An 18,710-nucleotide genomic window follows, 5' to 3' on the forward strand; every position below is an offset into this window, starting at 1 on the left:
AATCACATATGAGGAATGATGGAATGAGATGTTTGTAAAAAGAGCTTGTAAAAACTGTCAGGATGTTTATCATAATTACACTTTGATTATCAATATGTCAATATTAAGCAATATGTTAAACTGAGTATGAATGACACTGTAAGAACTTCAAAAGTACTTTCTTAAACATTGAAGACAGTATTTCTTCCTGCATGGCTCCTAATAACATTCATAACAACAGCGGCAGATTTTAAAAGGCCTTCAACATCATTAACTGGAAATGCTTAGCAGATTAACCCGCCAGCTGACAAAAAAAACAAAAAAAAAAACAGTGATCCCTGTGTCAAATTAGACACACTTTAAAACCAATTAAACATTCTCTGAATTCTTGATTAAGTCTAAATGATGTTTTATTAACAAAGTTCGGGAGGAGCACGTTCAGATAATTAAACCTAATTAAACACATGTGGAGCACATTCAGACAATCAAACCTAATTAAACACGAGTGGACCACACTCTGTTAATCAACCCAATCAATGAGGTAAGAGGTGTATATATACTGCTAACTTACCTCCGTTCATTGACAGTTTAACCCTCTGGAGTCTGAGCGGTTTTCTGGGCCCTGGAGGTGTTCTGACATGCTCTGACATTTGTGCTTTTTTCAGTTATTTATAAACATGTTAATGGCAAAGGTGTAAATTCACTCTATATAGCACAAACAGGGCTACCAAAATATGTGATCACCATGCAGTATATTTTTGAATTTTTAAGAGAATAATGTTTATGCGTGGTTATTGAAAAAAATAAAAATGAAAGTTGCTGAAATAAGACCACAAAACTCATAATAAATATGTGTCAATAAGACTTTTGACTAATGGATGTTGTCGCTTCGAGTTCTGGCTTCAAAATTATGTGAAAATAGTCTTGCTTTATCGTTCACATAAAACAATACATTGATTTAAATTGATGTAAAACAGGTTTTGCTTGGAAAGCCAATATGCGAGGGGGGCGTGAACGAGGAGTGGTTTACACCTGAGAATACAATGTCCCACCCACTCTGTATAATTAGCCATTCATTCAGGTGTGACACTGACTGAGCCACAATGCAAGGACAAAAGATATATTTAGAAGAAGACTTATATTGACCATTTAAGATTTTGCTTACATCTATCTTGTAAATATATTTTGCTATTTTATTAAAAAGGTTACAATTACAACAATAATTGCAATTTCAACAATACTCTTTCAATGTACTCTTTCTTTATATATATAAAAAAATGATTATAGGCCTACATTTTATTATATATTCATTAGTTTGAATATAGCCAACATTGGAACAGCTAACATCTTAGTTGATGACTTTATTTTTGACAAAAATAGTATTTTATATATATAGAAATTGCTAAACAAAAGCTTATTTGATGTGGCAGTATATTCTACAGTAAAAACTGTACCCAAATCTAGTCAACAAAATGTTGTCTTTCATATTTCGCCTGACTGTAACGTTGTTTTTATGAAATATTAGGGCATATAAATGTTAATTTGCAGTTTAATACGTTGCTTATACAAATAGCCTACATTTTATTTCAACATATTTCAGTCGATTTTTACTCATCTCAGTATAGCAATACAGTTTGCTAAAACATAATTCATTCACACACACGATTTAAATTTAAACTGTCTTTTTGCGAGCTGTGGTAAACAGCGCGCATCTCTGCCGTTCATTCATTCATAAACAGAAACCCGATTCACGTGAGAAGGAAAAAAACTTACAGTTTTTTGGGTACAGTATTCCTCAGCTCGCTCCTCGATATACCCGCACTTCTGAGGAACATTTTCCATTATTATTATTCCTCACAGCGCTGCGAGACGGTGTAAACAAGTAATGATCTGAATAAACTTGTGTTTTCTCGAGCTGATATGGGGGCGTTCACAGGTTTGTGTGGATTGCCTCAATCATTTGCGTTTGAATAGCGCGCGCTCTCCGTGGGCGTGTCACATTACATTTGAATGAGCTGTAATGAGCTCGACTGGAATCGCTCTCTTTTAATACAGATTTCACAAGATGAGAATATTTGTTTTTTATATAAATTACTTCATTTAAAAGAAGAGAATTCAAGCTTCATGCCTGTGTGTCTGTATGCCTGATTGACTGAGTATTCGCTGAGTTATTGTTCATTTTCGGACGCGTTTCAGAATGGACTACACTGACAGAGAGAAGGCAGAACTCGTTTCGTGTTTATTTTTCTTTATTTGGCAAAAAGCACAACACTTTGTTTTTATTGTGAGTATACACAAAAATAATACACATTTAACAGAATCGATTGAAGTATGAAACTTGTTTGTAAAATCAAAGTCAAAAGAGTATTTTGGGTCTCAATTCAACTGATAAGGAAAAAAGCGAGCAGATCACGCCGGCGTGATTGCCGACCTCAGAGGGTTAACAGCATATTTGTTCACACTTTGTGCTATCATGTCGCAACTCCAGCTCTTCCCATCTGACGACGAGTCTAACTTCTCCCCGAATCATCAGCCGCAATCTGCCGATCCTAGGACCACTCCTTCTCCGCCCGACATCACAACTGAGCCCCAGGCTTCTTCGCGAGGCCTCCGGCCTGCTCGAACAGCCACACACTCGCCTAGACGCCGAGACCAGCCCTCGCCTCCACCAGCGAGACTTCAAAATTCCTCTCCGGCGTCTTCCTATCGTTCGGCCGTCCCAACAATTCCACCTATTAGGAAGTGGACAGTCATAGGATTGAGGCAAGCGCTGATAAATTCGGATGTTCAGTTCTCGCGAAGGATGAATAAAGCGGAACTGTATGCACTCTATGTATCCTTGCAATCAGCCAACCTCTCTCCGAAGTCCACACGCCGGCCCCCAAAGCGGCCAATAGGCAAAGTAAAGCCCGCAAAGCTCAGGATTCACCTCGCTCGACAACACCATCATCTCACCGCACCAAATCCAGCTCGCTTCCAGCATCAGGCCACAGCAGCAGGCCTTCAGCGAGCTTGGGCCGCGCCCCAGTTTCCTCCACTGTCAGACCTCACCAGCAGGCTGCAGCGCCAGATGCAGCCAGGCCCGCCGGCCCCCCCTCAGCATATCAGTCTGTTGCTCCCACTGCTTCTAATCCTTTTTCTTTTCAGTGGCCTTCAGCACCTGTTCCAGACGCTAGCGTGAGGCTGCCTCCGCTAGCAATGGAGGCCCAATCATTTCAACCTTTTTTCGCGACAGCTACTAACCCCTCCCCTTTTCAGTGGTCTGCAGCTCCAGCAGCTCAAGCAAGCGTGAGGCTGCCTCCGCTTGCAGCACAAGCCCACTCTTCTCATTTTCAACCTTTTCCTTCTCACGCTTCTTTTAATCAACCTCCCCAAGCTCCAGAGGCCGATTCAAGCATGAGGCTGCCTCCGCTGTCAATCGCAGCCCCGGCTTTGGTCCCTTCCAGCTCTCTTCTCCAGACAAAATCTCAGCACTCTCTCTTTACAGCAACTCAGATGCCCGTCCCATCGAATGCAGTCGCGGCGGAGCCCAGGTGCGGACGTAGATCTTTCATCTCTTCTCTCTCTGCTACCCATATCCGAAGCAAACCGCCAAATAGACGTTGGGGATTTTTCTGTCACTTTAAAAAACCCAAATTCACATTCATCACGTTTACTTTCTTTTTCAGAGTTTACTATTGCTCTCAGCCGTTTCTCAGAAGTAATCTGCTCCGCTTTCCCCCATAGGTGGCGTGAATTGAACAATTATCTGTCAATTATAGCCGAACTTGCGCTCTCTTATGGAGGAGGGCACTTCTACACCTACCACAAGCTCTTCACTGCCAAGTGCTCTGTCCGGGTCACCCAGTGGAACCAATGCCCTCACTGGGGGGCACTCGACCCAGATCTGCACAGCAGGGTTTTCCTAGGTTGCAGGAACATTTCATGTGCGGTATGCAAGTCAGTAGCACATTCAACCATGTCATGCCCTCCACACAGGCTACCAGCCCCTCAATACAGCCCGCACACTCGACGCCATGTTTATTCTTGCCTTTTTTGGTTTTCTTAGATGCTCGGAACTCGCTATCACTTCCAAATTCGACCCAAGAGTCCACCCCACCATCTCAGACTTATCAGTACTGGATAGCAAAACCATCTCATATTTGATTAAGTAAAGCAAAACAGACCAAACCAAAAAAGGCCATCTTCAACCTCTCATCGCCAATCCAACCATACCAATCCGTTTGGGCATTTCTTCAATGGAGAAGCTCTCAGGCTAAATCCCCTCTTGATCCCCTATTCATAGATGATTCCAACAAACCTGTGACACACTTTTGGTTCCAGAAACACCTCAAATCCATTCTCCAACAGTCAGGCACCCCAGCAAAAAATGTCTCCAGTCACTCTTTCCGCATCGGGGCAGCAACCTCAGCAGCCCAAAAAGGCCTCTCCCAGCAGCAGATCCAAGCTCTCGGAAGATGGTCCTCAGATGCGTTCCAAAGCTACATCAGGACCAACCAGTTCCACATTAAAAAAGCCCACCAAACTCTCGTCGATTAAAACCCTCCAGGTCGTCCACCTAAGTCTTTCTCCATCCAGCGAGCATTGATCTCCCAGCGGACTTAGCATGCATTTATGTTTCCTCTTTCTTCGTCCAGTAACCATTGGTCTCCCAGCGGACGCAGCAAGAACTCTCCTGTAGAGAACTTATGTTTCCTTTTTCTCCGTTCAGCGAGCATTGGTCTCCCAGCGAACGTAGCACGCATCTAGGGCTCCTCTTTCCCTGTCCAGCGAGCATTGGTCTCCCAGCGGACATAGCATGCATCCGTTTTCTCTTTCTCCGTCCAGCGAGCATTGGTCTCCCAGCGGACGTAGCATGCATTTAGGTCTCCTCTTTCTCTGTCCAGCGAGCATTGGTCTCCCAGCGGACATAGCATGCATCCGTTTTCTCTTTCTCCGTCCAGCGAGCATTGGTCTCCCAGCGGACGTAGCATGCATTTAGGTCTCCTCTTTCTCTGTCCAGCGAGCATTGGTCTCCCAGCGGACATAGCATGTATCCGTTTTCTCTTTCTCCGTCCAGCGAGCATTGGTCTCCCAGCGGACATAGCATGCATCTAGGCTTCTCCTTTCTCTGTCCAGCGAGCATTGGTCTCCCAGCGGACATAACATGCAACTGTTTTCTCTTTTTCCATCTAGTGAGCATTTGTCTCCCAGCGGATGTAGCATTAATCTATGTTTCCTCTCTCCCTTCCAGCAGATACATAGGACCCACCAGCCCGAAGCCGTGAGCTGCTCCTGTCGTTGTTCCAAATTACGTCTGTTCCCCACTCGTGAGCCAGCAGGCCCTCCGGGTCAAGCAACCAGGCTTATTCTCAAATCGCCAGCCTGCCAAATTTCTGCGTTTTGGGGGGCTCTTTAGTCTGGCGGCTGTCCTTTGCTCTTTTGCTTTTTGGGGGAGTACTCTGGGTTCGGGCAAAATTTCCGAGCTCGGAGCCCTCCCTCGGACAGCACGCCAAATACGCATAATCTTTACTCTGTTTAATTGATGTAACGGTGAACTCGTGAAATGATGTTTTATTAACAAAGTTCGGGGGGAGCACGTTCAGATAATTAAACCTAATTAAACACATGTGGAGCACATTCAGACAATCAAACCTAATTAAACACGAGTGGACCACACTCTGTTAATCAACCCAATCAATGAGGTAAGAGGTGTATATATACTGCAAACTTACCTCCGTTCGTTGACAGTTTAACAGCATCCCTCCACCACCCCATCTCCTCACTTCTAGTCCTAAATACTCTTACAACAACGGGGGAGTACTCTGGGTTCGGGCAAAATTTCCGAGCTCGGAGCCCTCCCCCGGACAGCACGCCAAATACGCATAATCTTTACTCTGTTTAATTGATGTAAGGGTGAACTCGTGAAAGATCCCATTTGTTGCTGAAAATTATGAAAGGCCATCATTTGTCTTAACAAGTGTCCTAGTGTTTCCAGCAACAACGTCATCCCAATGAAAGTGAAATTATGCATGAAATCGATCAGAGCCAATCAGAGTATATTTGATGTTTATCATTGAGCTATGTGGAGCAGGATTTTGAACCAATGATGTTTCACTGTGTGCGGTGCAACCCAACTGGAATCTAAACTTCCTTCTTTCCCCAACTAAGTAGTATACAAAAAACAGTACTTCAAATCATTAAGAGGTCTACATACACAGTATTTATGAAATTCCAGCTTTTAATGTTGTGTTTTTAATATGCTTTAAGACAAATCATGTGTAAATTCATAAGTCAAAACCATTGCTGAGTATTTTCTCCTTAAAACTGCAGTGAACCAAAGACAGTCACAAAAACACGGTTTGAAATCGCTGGTGTTTCTGACGTCACAAACTACCTTGTAACCAATCAGATCAACGTGTGATCGTCAACGGTGATCAAAGATGAGTTTTCAGGTATAAAATGATTGACTAAAGTGGGACTTTAAGGTTGCTGTCACACTAGCACTTTTGGTGCGCACCCGAGTTCAACTGACGTCAGAGTTCGGTTCGTTTGGATGACGTGAACGCTGTTTTCCGAACTTGGGTGTGTTCACACAAACCGTACCCGAGTCTGCATAAAAAAAGTGTTCTGCGGTACAGTTCGCTGCTGATATGAATGTAATTGTGCTAAGTGAATAGCTATTGATGACACATGATTTAATAAAACTATTGTGTGTTTATGTGCATCTCGCTCACTCATTTCTGCTGGACTCCCGCTTCTTCAGAACAAATTTAGAACATTCAAAAACCAAAATATAAAAGTGTGGTGAGCAACGCTATGCATTTTGCAACCTTCTCCTGCATCATCGTTACGAAGTAAGAGGTAAACAGCTGTTGCTTTGTTGATGAAATATAATATAAATAATATAAAGTGAACACAATCCAGCAGGGGAAGAGGGTAATCGAATTCCGGTTTGAACCAGACAATCAAACCATGTGTGAAATCACCCTAAATATTGGGAATGACTTGAGCACCAAGACTGTCACATTAGTGAATTTTTGGTGGAATTTGGTGCGGGGCAAAAAAAGTCCATTGTCAATAACATAGCGATGCAAGAAGCACCGCTCATGCAAAAGTCACTTTCAAACCAAGCATGTGAGCAAGCAACGCTGCGAATTTGTGACAATAGAAAGAAGACAATAGAAATCTGCTAGTGATTCAACGGATCGGAAAACTCAAGTTTCGGATCATATTACGGTTTTTCGGTCACGGATCAGATCGTTTTTCGGAACAGCAAGAAAAAAATTTAATAATGGGGGGAGTCAGTAAAAAAATAAGAACAAATACACTAGTTACAAGGCGCATAGATAATAATTCAATATAACAGTTACAAATAAAGGTCTAACTGTAGAGTTCAGGTAAAGAAATGTAATAATTATGCCTAAATGTAAAATAATAGTGTATGAATTAAATGTAGATTAATCTTTGTTAAAGCTGTGTTATGTTGGTTGACCAACATTAATGACACAGACTAGAATATTAGGCTGCTGTCACTTTAAGACTGAATGCATGGATCCAGTATAATGGTACACATCAGATTTCTTTCACAACTGTTCGCTTAAGACATAACCGACTGTGTTTTCGACTCGAGAATATTTTGACATAATTTCGTGTGTACTTGTCTGTTCAAGGGCAAGAAGATGTGAAAGAAGAATCAATTCCGTGTTTGCGTGAAACGTGCCTCTCTGTGTGTGTGCACAGATAACAGCGCGCAAGTACTAAATTGGCAAGGCAAAACACGTGCAAATGATAAACTTTCCCTCTATGATGGTTAACCTTTGGAATTAATCCGCAAATCACATGCGTGCATACGGATCACGGATCAACTACGATCTGTTTAACCCCTAAAATCTACATGAGGAAATTTTTCACCCTCACGCAAAACTCCCTATCATGTAGATTGAAATGACTGGATTTCACAACAGCAAATGCGACAGCACCTTACTATATTATACCATTATTTAAGTCTTTTTTCCAATATATTGTAGCTTGCTTGAGCTGGGATGTTTTAACAACACAAATTTGAGCATCAGCTTGTCCAAAGTCTGTTTCCTATAAAGTTTAACTCGGGACAGTTCAGTTCGCTGTCTGTCTGCAATTATTGAGAAAGCAATATGTGCCAGAGAGCTAATTTATAGCTGAAAACTAGCAATTGAGCCAGACTGAGCAACTCAGCTATTTTCTGCACTTTTTAGTATAATATGAAACTGTAACAGGGCAGTTACCTAAAGTAAATACATAAAAAGTGGTGAGGCAGATGAGTCGGGATTGGCTCAAGTTGTGCATGAGTGTAAGTTAAAAGTGAAAGAGTACAACAACAAGACGACTCCTTACCAGTTCCACATGTGGCGCTGCACTCCGTCCAACTCCCATAAATCCACTGGAAATAAGAGACAGCAGTGCCGTTGTTGGAAACGACAAGAGTGTCTCTGCTTATGGTGTACTCGTACCTCACCCCAGGATTCGACTCCTGAAAAAGCAGCTGGAGAACATTGAGGGCAGATTAAAGAGAAATATTGACACAAGAACACACAAATCATGTGAAAAACAAAAATCTCAGACCTAGAATCTATGACAATGCCCATACAATCATATATCAATACATCAAGATTATATGATTATTATTGTATATGATAATGTAAATATGAATTTAAATTAAAGAAGAACCAGACACTTTTTTTTTTTTGCTTTTGTATCTAGTTTTGACAGTGTGAATGCTAAGCGAACCTATGGAAGCTTGTTTAAACATTTTAAAATAATAATAATAAAACATTTTAAAAGATAATTGCGACTTTTTATCTCATAATTGCGAGTTTATATTTCGCAATTCTGACTTTTATCTCCTAATTCTGAAGTCAGAATTGCGAGATATAAACATACAATTCTGAGAAAAAGTCAGAATTGCGAGTTTATTTCTCGCAATTCTGACTTTATAACACACAAGTGTGACTTTATATCATGCAATTCTGACTTTATAACTCGCAATTGCGACTTTATATCACGCAATTCTGAGATGTAAACTCACAATTGTGAAAAAAAAATCTGAATTGTGAGATAAAAAAAAGTCACAATTACCTTTTTTATTTTTTATTCTGTGGCAGAAACAAGTTTCCATACGCACCAGAACTAAATGTATCATTTTCTTTTTTGGTCCGAAAGAACCAAGACAACCAAACTACAAGTGTGAACACACTGAGACAGCAGGAGAGTAAAACAGAAAAATGTGAGGTTGTAAGTTATTCTCAGCCACAAGGGATTTTTTTTAAAAAGAGAGTGATAAGCCTTTACTCCAGATTTCATTTGTCTGCCTCCTGCTGCTGTAGAAATCCCTCTTTCAAACCCACGCAAAGGCTTCGAGCCAAAGGCCTCAAATCGCTCAGTGGGAGGAAGTCCTTTATCTAGATTACCCCTTCTCTGCTAGACAAACTAGCCTAAATCCCTAATAAACGGTGTCCTCACTTTAATGGCACTACAACATGAAAAGCATGCATATTTTATATTAATAATCAGACTCTGTCTGTTAATGATTAATATGGAATAAGCCTTTTATGCAATAAGTTCAAAATCAATAAGTTCACTAAATTTTTTTATATATTTTGCTTTTCAAACAAGGACTGGAATAAAATCATACAGCATTTTTTTTTTGTTATTGAAAAAGATCACAAAGCTACTTCCCGCTGAGCAGAATTTGATGCAAATCCATTGATTTCCCTTTGCCTGTCAGAAAAAAACGTTCTGTTTTCTCAGTTCAAATATTTACTGTTGATGGATATACAATGAACTACGCATTTATTAAAAAAACATAGCACTTTATTTCACAGTCCTGTTCCCCATCCTGTTCATACTATGCACTTATGATAGTAATTGCAATAAGTAAGTACTAACCTTGAACCTACTAAACCTAACCTTAATCCATGTGGTTACATTATATTTTCCAGTACTTTCTAAGGTAAGAACGCTGTAAGTGGACGTACTATAAAATAAAGTGCAACCAAAAAAAAAAAAAAAATACGAATAAGAAGAATTCCATCAAGATGATCCAGAAGTCTTTACATAAGCAGATAAGGCTCTGTGTTAGGAGAAATCTGCAGTTGTCTGTTATGAAGCTGTAAATGTTTCCCTTGATAATACAGTCTGTTCTCTTTATCGTATAAGTAGTTGTTTGTATACCTTTCCATGCCATACAACAAATGTTAGATGTTAAATTATGTTTACCATTTCAGGCCTCTATTTAAACTCTAAACCACATTTCAGGCATCAATTCACTACACTGTGACCTAGTTTAGCAGAACACTTTAGCAGGTGCTTCTGAAACCAAAACCCCCAAACATGACATACTAGATTCTGCTCAAATGCATGGAAGTCAGTACCTGAATCCACACCGGCTCCATGGTCGGTCCGGGGGAAGATATGTTTTCCAGCTGCCCGGTCCTTTCGTAAGTGAATACTGTTCCTGCTGCCTTATAATCGCCATTCCACTGGATCGTCCAGCCACCGTTCAGGAAATATTTATCGGGGTCATTACTGCGTAATGCCAAGTAGTTCTCAGCCTCTGCGACTTCCTCAATACGGATATCTCGTGCTCCTTCCGGAATTAGGCCTATGTCTACATAGCCTGGGAGACAAAAAAAACAAAAACAACTCAGCTTATTCAAACAAATGAAGCAGAAAGAAAACAAATGTGTAATGTTATATTTATGACATGAATGCTACTTTCAGTAAAATATAAACAGAAACTCATTTTACAAACCGAGCCCTTCGCTGTCCTCAAAGGTCTTTCTCACTGTCTCGCATGTAGATCCATTTCCATGGCAAACCCCACATTGATCCTCAACGGCATCCGAGTCGATTTCATAATCACAGCCTATGTACTGTGACACAATCATATAAAAGATAAAAAAAATACATTTCATTTTAACAAGTGCATGAGTTTGTTGTTTGTATGATCCTCAATGCTGTTTGTTATAATGATTGGGTGTTCTGAGTGGTTGCCAGGGTGTTGCTAGGTGGTTGTTATGTTATTCTGGATGGTACAATTCAGGAAAAATTAAGAATCACAATTTTTTTGTTTAAAATAGAGATCACAATTCTAAACAGGCAACGGAACAAAACAACATGTAATTTACTAGAGGTTCTGACAAAATGTTGATTGCTGCAGTCTATGTAAAATGTTTAATTAATTAATCTGAACAACTTAAATTGTTTTAACAGTCACTTGTCGCCACCTACTGGTGAAATTATGTAATTGATACAATCTTTATTTGAAGCGCAATTACACTCAAAAAGTGATTTTCTCTATTTTGAACGCTACTGTAGACATCAGTGTCGTAAGGTCAGCAGCGCCAACACAGATCTGAATTAGGTCGCGATCTTTTAGCAATTAATCTACTAGATGGTTGCAGATGTTTACTTAACTTGTCCAAGTCAAAAGAATCCACCATCTATAGCCTCGTTCAGACTGTTAGTCCAAATCGTCTCAGGTTACGACTGTAACTTTGTTCCCAAAGAACAAGGAAGTTCACACTGTGTCGATGACGCTTTGGGGAACGCCTCCGCGTGAACCGGTGTCTGAAACGCTTATCTAATCACGGCAATCCTATTGGCCAGCGACAGCCTATGACATCACTACTAGTGCGACCCGGAAGTATATAAGGGGAGCCTGGAGAACATGTCAACATCTTTTTGTCTGAAGGGACTGTTCAGCAGACTGTTAATGCCTTTGTAATGCTGAGTATCCAACTCATTGGGGAGCCGCCTTCAAGGGGGCCTTTAAAGGCCTAACTACTTGATAGCGGGACTGTTAGCAGAGCTAGCCACAGAAGCCAGGTGCTCTCACAGACATCCCTGTGGGCCTGGTTATACTTATTTAACATTGCCCACAGGCAGTGTACTCAGAAGTGCTGTCGACCCTTTAAAGAAAGGGGAGTACAATCTTACGCTACCGGATTATCGAGGAGGTCTACTGTAAGGCCTACAGCTTCGACTTTCACAGACGTCAGCCCGGGCAGTGCTAAGGCTTTCTAAACAGAGTCTCTAACCTTACTTGACTTACTTGTGGAGGCATCCAATAGGGAGGACTGCAGATAGTGGCAGTAATCACTCACAGACCGGATCATAGAGACGGGCATCCTGGAGAGTACAACTCAGCATAGTGCTCTCTAACCCTTGCAAACGTGGGGAGTGACTCTACTCGATCCTGGATCTACACAGTGCTTCAGAGCCCTGTGGAGGCTGTGCACTCTGAAAGGGACCCTAATAAGGGGAGCGCCTCCAGCTCTAAGGTTTACATTGCCAATAGGCAGTGTACTCAGCAGAAGTGCTATCAACCCTTTAAAGCAAGTGGAGTACAATCTTACACTACCGGACTATCGTGGAGGCCTACTATAAGGCCTATAGCTTTGAATGTCGCGGGCGTCAGCCCAGGCAGTGCTTCAGCTCTAAGGGAGCGTACTCAACCAAATGGGAGGGAGTAACTAATATGTCTCTACCTGAGCCTGGTTGGTGAAGGGTGATATCATACGAGCTATGGGTAGCAAAGGACTCTTAAACAATGACCCTAACAAGGGAAGTACTATCAGAATGACCCTGAAGAATGTATCAACAAAAAAACAACAACCCTTTTTCAGTTTTAAGGCCTAGCTGGATAAACTAGCTGCAGTACTCATCTCTAAAGGGTGGAGGCCTGAGCATACTGCTTCTTACTTTCTAGATTGAAAGGCCTGACAAACACCCATGAGACATCTGCATGGGAGGCTTTTTGAAGACAGCCTGCTACCTATGCTACTATCTACCCTGTACCACCACTAGCATTTTTACACCTAGTGCAAAAGGCGGGCCTTGGCTAGACCACTCTTGTAGTAGGACGAGGCCAGTACTAAGAACAACTAGATTTACAGGAATAAAATATCCTGATGGGCTCTAGCTCTAAGGAACCTAAACTCAGATACTGAGAGGCTCAAGGCGAAAATGCTCAGCAGACCGCCACCATTTTCCTAGTTACTAAGCCTAAGCCAGATTTCGAGGTGGCCCTGTGAGGGATATTTGACTGAATATTATATGACTGAAGTTCAGAGCTATAAGCTCAAAACGACTCTCAAAGTGAGAGGAGACCTGCTGCTCTAGTCTAAGGTGGCTATCAAGGTTACCCGACGAAGGTTGACTCTGTAGTTCTGTCGGGAGCTTGAAAGAGCGGTGGCCTAAACTCCCGCTAGAGAGGAAGCCATCTCACACAGAATGTCTGTTAGATGCTCAGATGAACGGTGGCCTCACTAGAGAATTTTCCATATAATAAAGCCAACCTGTTCACAACTACAGATTGGCACTACCTGCTATATAAGCCTGACGACAGGAGGACCATGGGAAGGGTATGCATAGCCTACCTATATATGGGAACTTCAGGGCCCTAATTCCCCATCCTATCTATTTAACACCCTCTTAATACTTTCTAACAGGGAACTGTGGTCTATTATTCAAACTTACTAAAAAACTCTAGTAAAGGGAGGAGACCTACAGAGCTCAACCTGCTGCCCATAGAGCGATGGCCTAAACGACATTCACAAAATGGAGGCCTATCACCATAAGAGCACGAAAGAGCACACTTACTACAAAAACTGACACCAGACCGACAGAAGTCTGCCACGAGCGGTCTCTTCCCTCACGCGCTCCAAAGACAGCTGAAGCCTCGCTGAAGCGCGTAACACTCAACAGCTTAACATACGCCGGGCAGGGTGGCTGTGAGGGTTTGGGTTGTAAATCCTCTTCACCCTCATCAGCCATTTCCTGCTCTCTTGGGCTGTTGTTTTTATATACAGCAGAGCTCTCGCTGCTGGATCAGAGGATGTTAGTGATAACACATCCTCATCCTGCAGCTCACTCTCGCGAGTCTCCGAGGGGCGTGAGAGATTAACAATTCTCTCAAGCTCCTCAGCGAGCTCCCTCTGAATAACCCCACGATTCCAGTCTCCTCTCTGCGTCAGCGCGAACAGGTCCCAAACCGCCTGGTACAGATGTCTAACCCTCTTCCCTCGAGAAGAGGGCAGACGAGAGTGGAGATTTCTCAAGGGAAAAACTCACAGTGGCACAAGCAGAACCCTCAGGAACTGATTGTGCGTGCTCTGAGCCCAAACAATAAACGCACAAGTTGTGTGTCATCAAGTATCAAATATCTTAGACACAGATGCACACACTTCCTGAAGCATTTTTCACAAGCCATGATTACCTTTTTGAAGTTTCAGGTTGAAGAGTACAAACAAAACAGTCCCTGAAGACGAAAAGATGTTGAGATGTTCTCCAGGCTCTCCTTATATACTTCCGGGTCGCAGTAGTGATGTCAAGGCTTGATTAGATAAGCGTTTCAGACACCGGTTCACGCAGAGGCGTTCCCCAAAGCGTCATCGACGCAGTGCGAATTCCCTTTCGAAAGGGAATTTCAGTTTTTTTACAAATCCCATTTGAATCCGATCATATTTAGAAAATGTGAACGGCACAAAAAAAAAAAAAACACATACAAATCCATTTTGAGCTACATTCATATATGGTTTGAAATCCTATTTCAGTTTGACCACTCTAATCGGATTTCGTGTGGTTTATGTCACTTTCTCACGCCACGTAAAATGTTAACATGGCAGACGTTGTTATAGAAAACTTGCTGAATGTTACTGCAGAAACAAGGTTGTGTTGTTGAGACGGTCGAGCAGAAAATTACAATACAATGGTGACACAGAAAGAGCACCACGGGAAACACAAATCAGATCTGAACCGTTGAGATACACAGTGTGAAAAGTAAATAATCTACATCAGATTCCAATCAGATACACACTATCAGGTGAACTGGGAGAAGAATAGAGTAAACTTTATAGTTTTCTACACCATGTTTATCTGATCACATCATCAAATTATAACTGAAAGGATTATTATAGGTGCGTTCATGCCTTGACGTAATAACCAAGTTTCCAGTGTTCAGGTTTTCCCATGTTTTATCCTCTGCTAGATGACAAACGTAAGTGAAATAGCTCTCTTCTGAAGAGATTCTCTTCAAAAAGTCTTCACAATTGTACTGTCTATAGCAGTATAATAATTCAGTGAAACATACACTCACCTAAAGGATTATTAGGAACACCATACTAATACTGTGTTTGACCCCCTTTCGCCTTCAGAACTGCCTTAATTCTATGTGGCATTGATTCAACAAGGTGCTGAAAGCATTCTTTAGAAATGTTGGCCCATATTGATAGGATAGCATCTTGCAGTTGATGTAGATTTGTGGGATGCACATCCAGGGCACGAAGCTCCCGTTCCACCACATCCCAAAGATGCTCTATTGGGTTGAGATCTGGTGACTGTGGGGGCCATTTTAGTACAGTGAACTCATTGTCATGTTCAAGAAACCAATTTGAAATGATTCGAGCTTTGTGACATGGTGCATTATCCTGCTGGAAGTAGCCATCAGAGGATGGGTACATGGTGGTCATAAAGGGATGGACATGGTCAGTGTTATGTCCAAAGTTATTCTGTGCCCTGTTTTGCAGGTATCCTGGAAGCTCCTCCCATCATTTCCCTAATTACCTGGGTCTGCTGGCCAGCATTTAAAAGCCCTGTCTAGCTCCACCCATTCTCTCTCTCACACTGCAGCCTGGAGCAGCAGCATGGATAGCAGCAGCCACCATTATTCTTTGTCTGTTTCATTTTGTTTGCAATAAACCTTATTTTGGTTATAATAGACGTTTGTGACTCCTCTATGTTGCCTCCCTTGAGCCAGGGTCGTAACATATTGGGCGCTCGTCCGAGATTATTGTATCCGGAGGAGTTTTTTTGTTGTTTTTTCCCCCTAGATTGTGTAATTTGGTGTTAGTTTGTGGCGTGCTGTTCGATGCTAGCTGCAGGCTGCTGTGTTCTCCCTTCTGATGAGTATCTGGTGAGTATAGTGTCTGAGTGCTGTTGACTTAAAATACTTGGTGATCTCCCTGGTTAGTTAGGGAGTGTGCTAGCTGGGCAGAGAAATCTGTCCTTCCATCTGTGCACTCATTTGTTATTTTGCCTTTTTTATTTTTGAGATAACTCTGGGTGGAGACATGTTTCTCTGTTGGGGGCAAGCATTTCAGGTCCTTGGCCAAATGGCTGAGGTTCACTGAAGTTTTGCTTTTAAAGACGCCTCGAGCCCGGCACGTCTCAGAAGATACTTAGGTTTCAGTGTATGATAGGCAGGTACCAGGGGGTTTGCTGTAAGGATTGTCAGTGCACTCGGGGGCTTGCTTGCTGTGCTCATCAGAGGGTGATTTTGATAAGTTAGGTGAGTTAGAGGTGCTCTAGTTTACGGGTACCATTGTGGTAATGTGTCCATGATCCTAGCTTTGTGTGTTATGCAGCTTTTGTGTGTCAAGTAACTGTGACTTGACTTTGTGTAGGCTAGTTCTCCCTGAGTTAGTTGTTGCCTTAGTTGATTGCCAGCAAGTTCCATTGTGGTAGTGGTATTTGTTTGGGTAATGTTCTGTGCTACATTAGTAGTTTGATGGGTTGGTTCTAGTCCTACTTTTGTGTGATTATGGTTTTGATAGCCATTTGGTAGAGAGAGCATTAGTGATTTAGCTGCTTTTGTAATATTGGACACTGTGTTGTGTGTATGGTGCGCACTGGTTTCATGTTGAAATTTTCTGTAAAGGCTTCAGGTGCAGTCTTGTTCAGATGTAAGAAAGCTATTGAGTATGGCAACGCTTGATGACTTTGTAAGTGCACCTTCAGAAGAGTTGCTTGAGCAACTTACTAAAGATCAGCTTTTAAAACTTGCCAGTTATTATGACATTGAGATTGCCAGTAGCGAGAAACGTTTAAAAGAGAATATTAAGGAGTCTATTAAAACTATCCTAATAGAGCAAGGTATCCTCAAGTTTACGCCTCCACTGGCAGCTCAAAAGAATATACCACCTCAAATGTCACAGAGTGCTGTTGAGTTGAGGTTGAGAGAGTTGGCTTTACAAGAACGGCAACTAGAAGAAAAGCAGAAGGAGAGACAGCTAAGAGAGAAGCAAATGCATTTAGAACATGAACGTTTCCTTAAAGACCTGGAATTCAAGCATGCTTCTCTGGTGAGCTCTCCTAAAGTTGAGTCAGCTGGGTTTGATGCAGTTAGAAATATTCGATTGGTTCCCCCTTTTGTGGAGAAAGATGTTGAAAAGTATTTTCCTCATTTTGAACGTGTGGCTACAATTTCAAAGTGGCCTGAGCATGCCTGGACGTTACTTTTGCAGAGTGTTTTGGTGGGAAAAGCACAAGAAGCTTACTCGGCTTTAAGTCTTGATGAAAGCAAGGACTATGAGGTTGTTAAAGGTGCCATATTGAGAGCTTATGAGCTAGTTCCTGAGGCTTACCGCCAACGTTTTAGAAGTCTCAGTAAGCTTGACAAACAAACGTATGTTGAGTTTGCTAAAGAAAAGGAGACCCTTTTTGGTAGATGGTGTAAGTCCTTGAAAGTAGAAACGAAGGAAGATCTTCATCAATTAGTTTTGCTTGAGGAATTTAAAAATTGTTTGCCAGATGTTGTCTGTACATATCTAAATGAACAAAAAGTGACCACTATCTGTAAGGCTGCTGTGTTGGCAGATGAATTTATGTTGATGCATAAGCTTGACTTTGATAAAGGTCAGGACAGGGTGAGCAAAAGGGTGGCGTTGGTTTTCATAGAGCTAGGACTGTGAAGCATATTCCCACAGTTTCTGTCCCCTTTGCCCGAAAGTCGGCCACTGGAAATGTTGCTTCTGATAAGGCATGTTTCTATTGCAAGAAACTTGGTCATCTTATTGCCGACTGTCCTGTCTTGAATAAGAAACACAATTCTGTTAAGCCTGTAGCCTTAATTAAAGCTGTGAACACAGCTGCGATTCCAGATATCAGAGAGCATCCAGAGCAGCTTGGCTGTATTGTACAGTGTTTCCCTGTGGTCACTGAACCAAAGTTAGAGTTGTTTGGCTCTTCGTCTTTTCTTATGGATGGTTTTGTCTCTCTTGCTTCTGATCCTACAGCCAAGCGACCTATTAAGATCTGGAGAGACTCTGGAGCTTTTCAGTCTCTGATCCTCCAGGATTTTCTTCAGTTTAATGACAAGTCTGCATTGGGCTCCAATGTTATTGTTCAAGGGTTTGGTGGCGGTTATCTGTCCTTACCCATGCATAATCTTAACCTCCAAACCGCTCTGGTGTCTGGGGAGGTTGTTGTCGCTCTTTGTCCTCATATTCCTATTGAAGGTGTGTCTTTCATTTTAGGCAATGACCTGGCTGGTGGTAGAGTACTTGCTGCTCCGGAGGTGGTTCCTTTCCCGGTAACATCTAAAAGCCCAGATGAACTTGAAAAGCAATTTCCAGATACGTTCTCTGTTTGTGTTACTACTCGTGCTAGGGCAGAGAAAAACCAAGCCAAAACTTGTGATTCGGAGATTGTACTGTCTAACTCCGTAAAAGATCTAGCCAAAACCTCTGACTCCGAGATTGCGCTGTCTGACACCTTCATGGTCAACTTTGAGACATTAGGGTTTGGTACAGTGTTCCCCTCCCGTGAAGAGTTAAAAGTGGAACAAGGACAAGACACAACTTTGGTTTCCCTCTTTGAAGAGGCTGTTTCTGAAGATGCAGTAACTGCTGTTTCTTGTGGGTACTTTGTGAATGATGGATTGTTAATGAGAAAGTGGACTTCTCCTAAGATGTCTTGCCATGACGAGTGGA

At 42.0% G+C, this 18,710-nt stretch overlaps 1 protein-coding gene across 1 annotated transcript in view; it reads right to left on the reverse strand.

The window, feature by feature from the left end:
* The window catches only part of adamts7 (a disintegrin-like and metallopeptidase (reprolysin type) with thrombospondin type 1 motif, 7), a 99,458-nt gene that overhangs the window by 30,477 nt on the left and 50,271 nt on the right, over nucleotides 1-18,710 (reverse strand). Inside the window, exons 14-16 of the mRNA XM_079864946.1 lie at nucleotides 10,751-10,871; nucleotides 10,371-10,615; nucleotides 8,335-8,482 (exon numbers count right to left, since the gene is read on the reverse strand). Of these exons, the coding sequence (XP_079721072.1) occupies nucleotides 8,335-8,482; nucleotides 10,371-10,615; nucleotides 10,751-10,871 (514 nt within the window). The remainder of the gene's footprint in view (nucleotides 1-8,334; nucleotides 8,483-10,370; nucleotides 10,616-10,750; nucleotides 10,872-18,710) is intronic.

The sequence above is a fragment of the Squalius cephalus genome, assembly GCF_949319135.1.
Source record: "Squalius cephalus genome assembly, chromosome: 3".
Lineage (NCBI taxonomy): Eukaryota > Metazoa > Chordata > Actinopteri > Cypriniformes > Leuciscidae > Squalius > Squalius cephalus.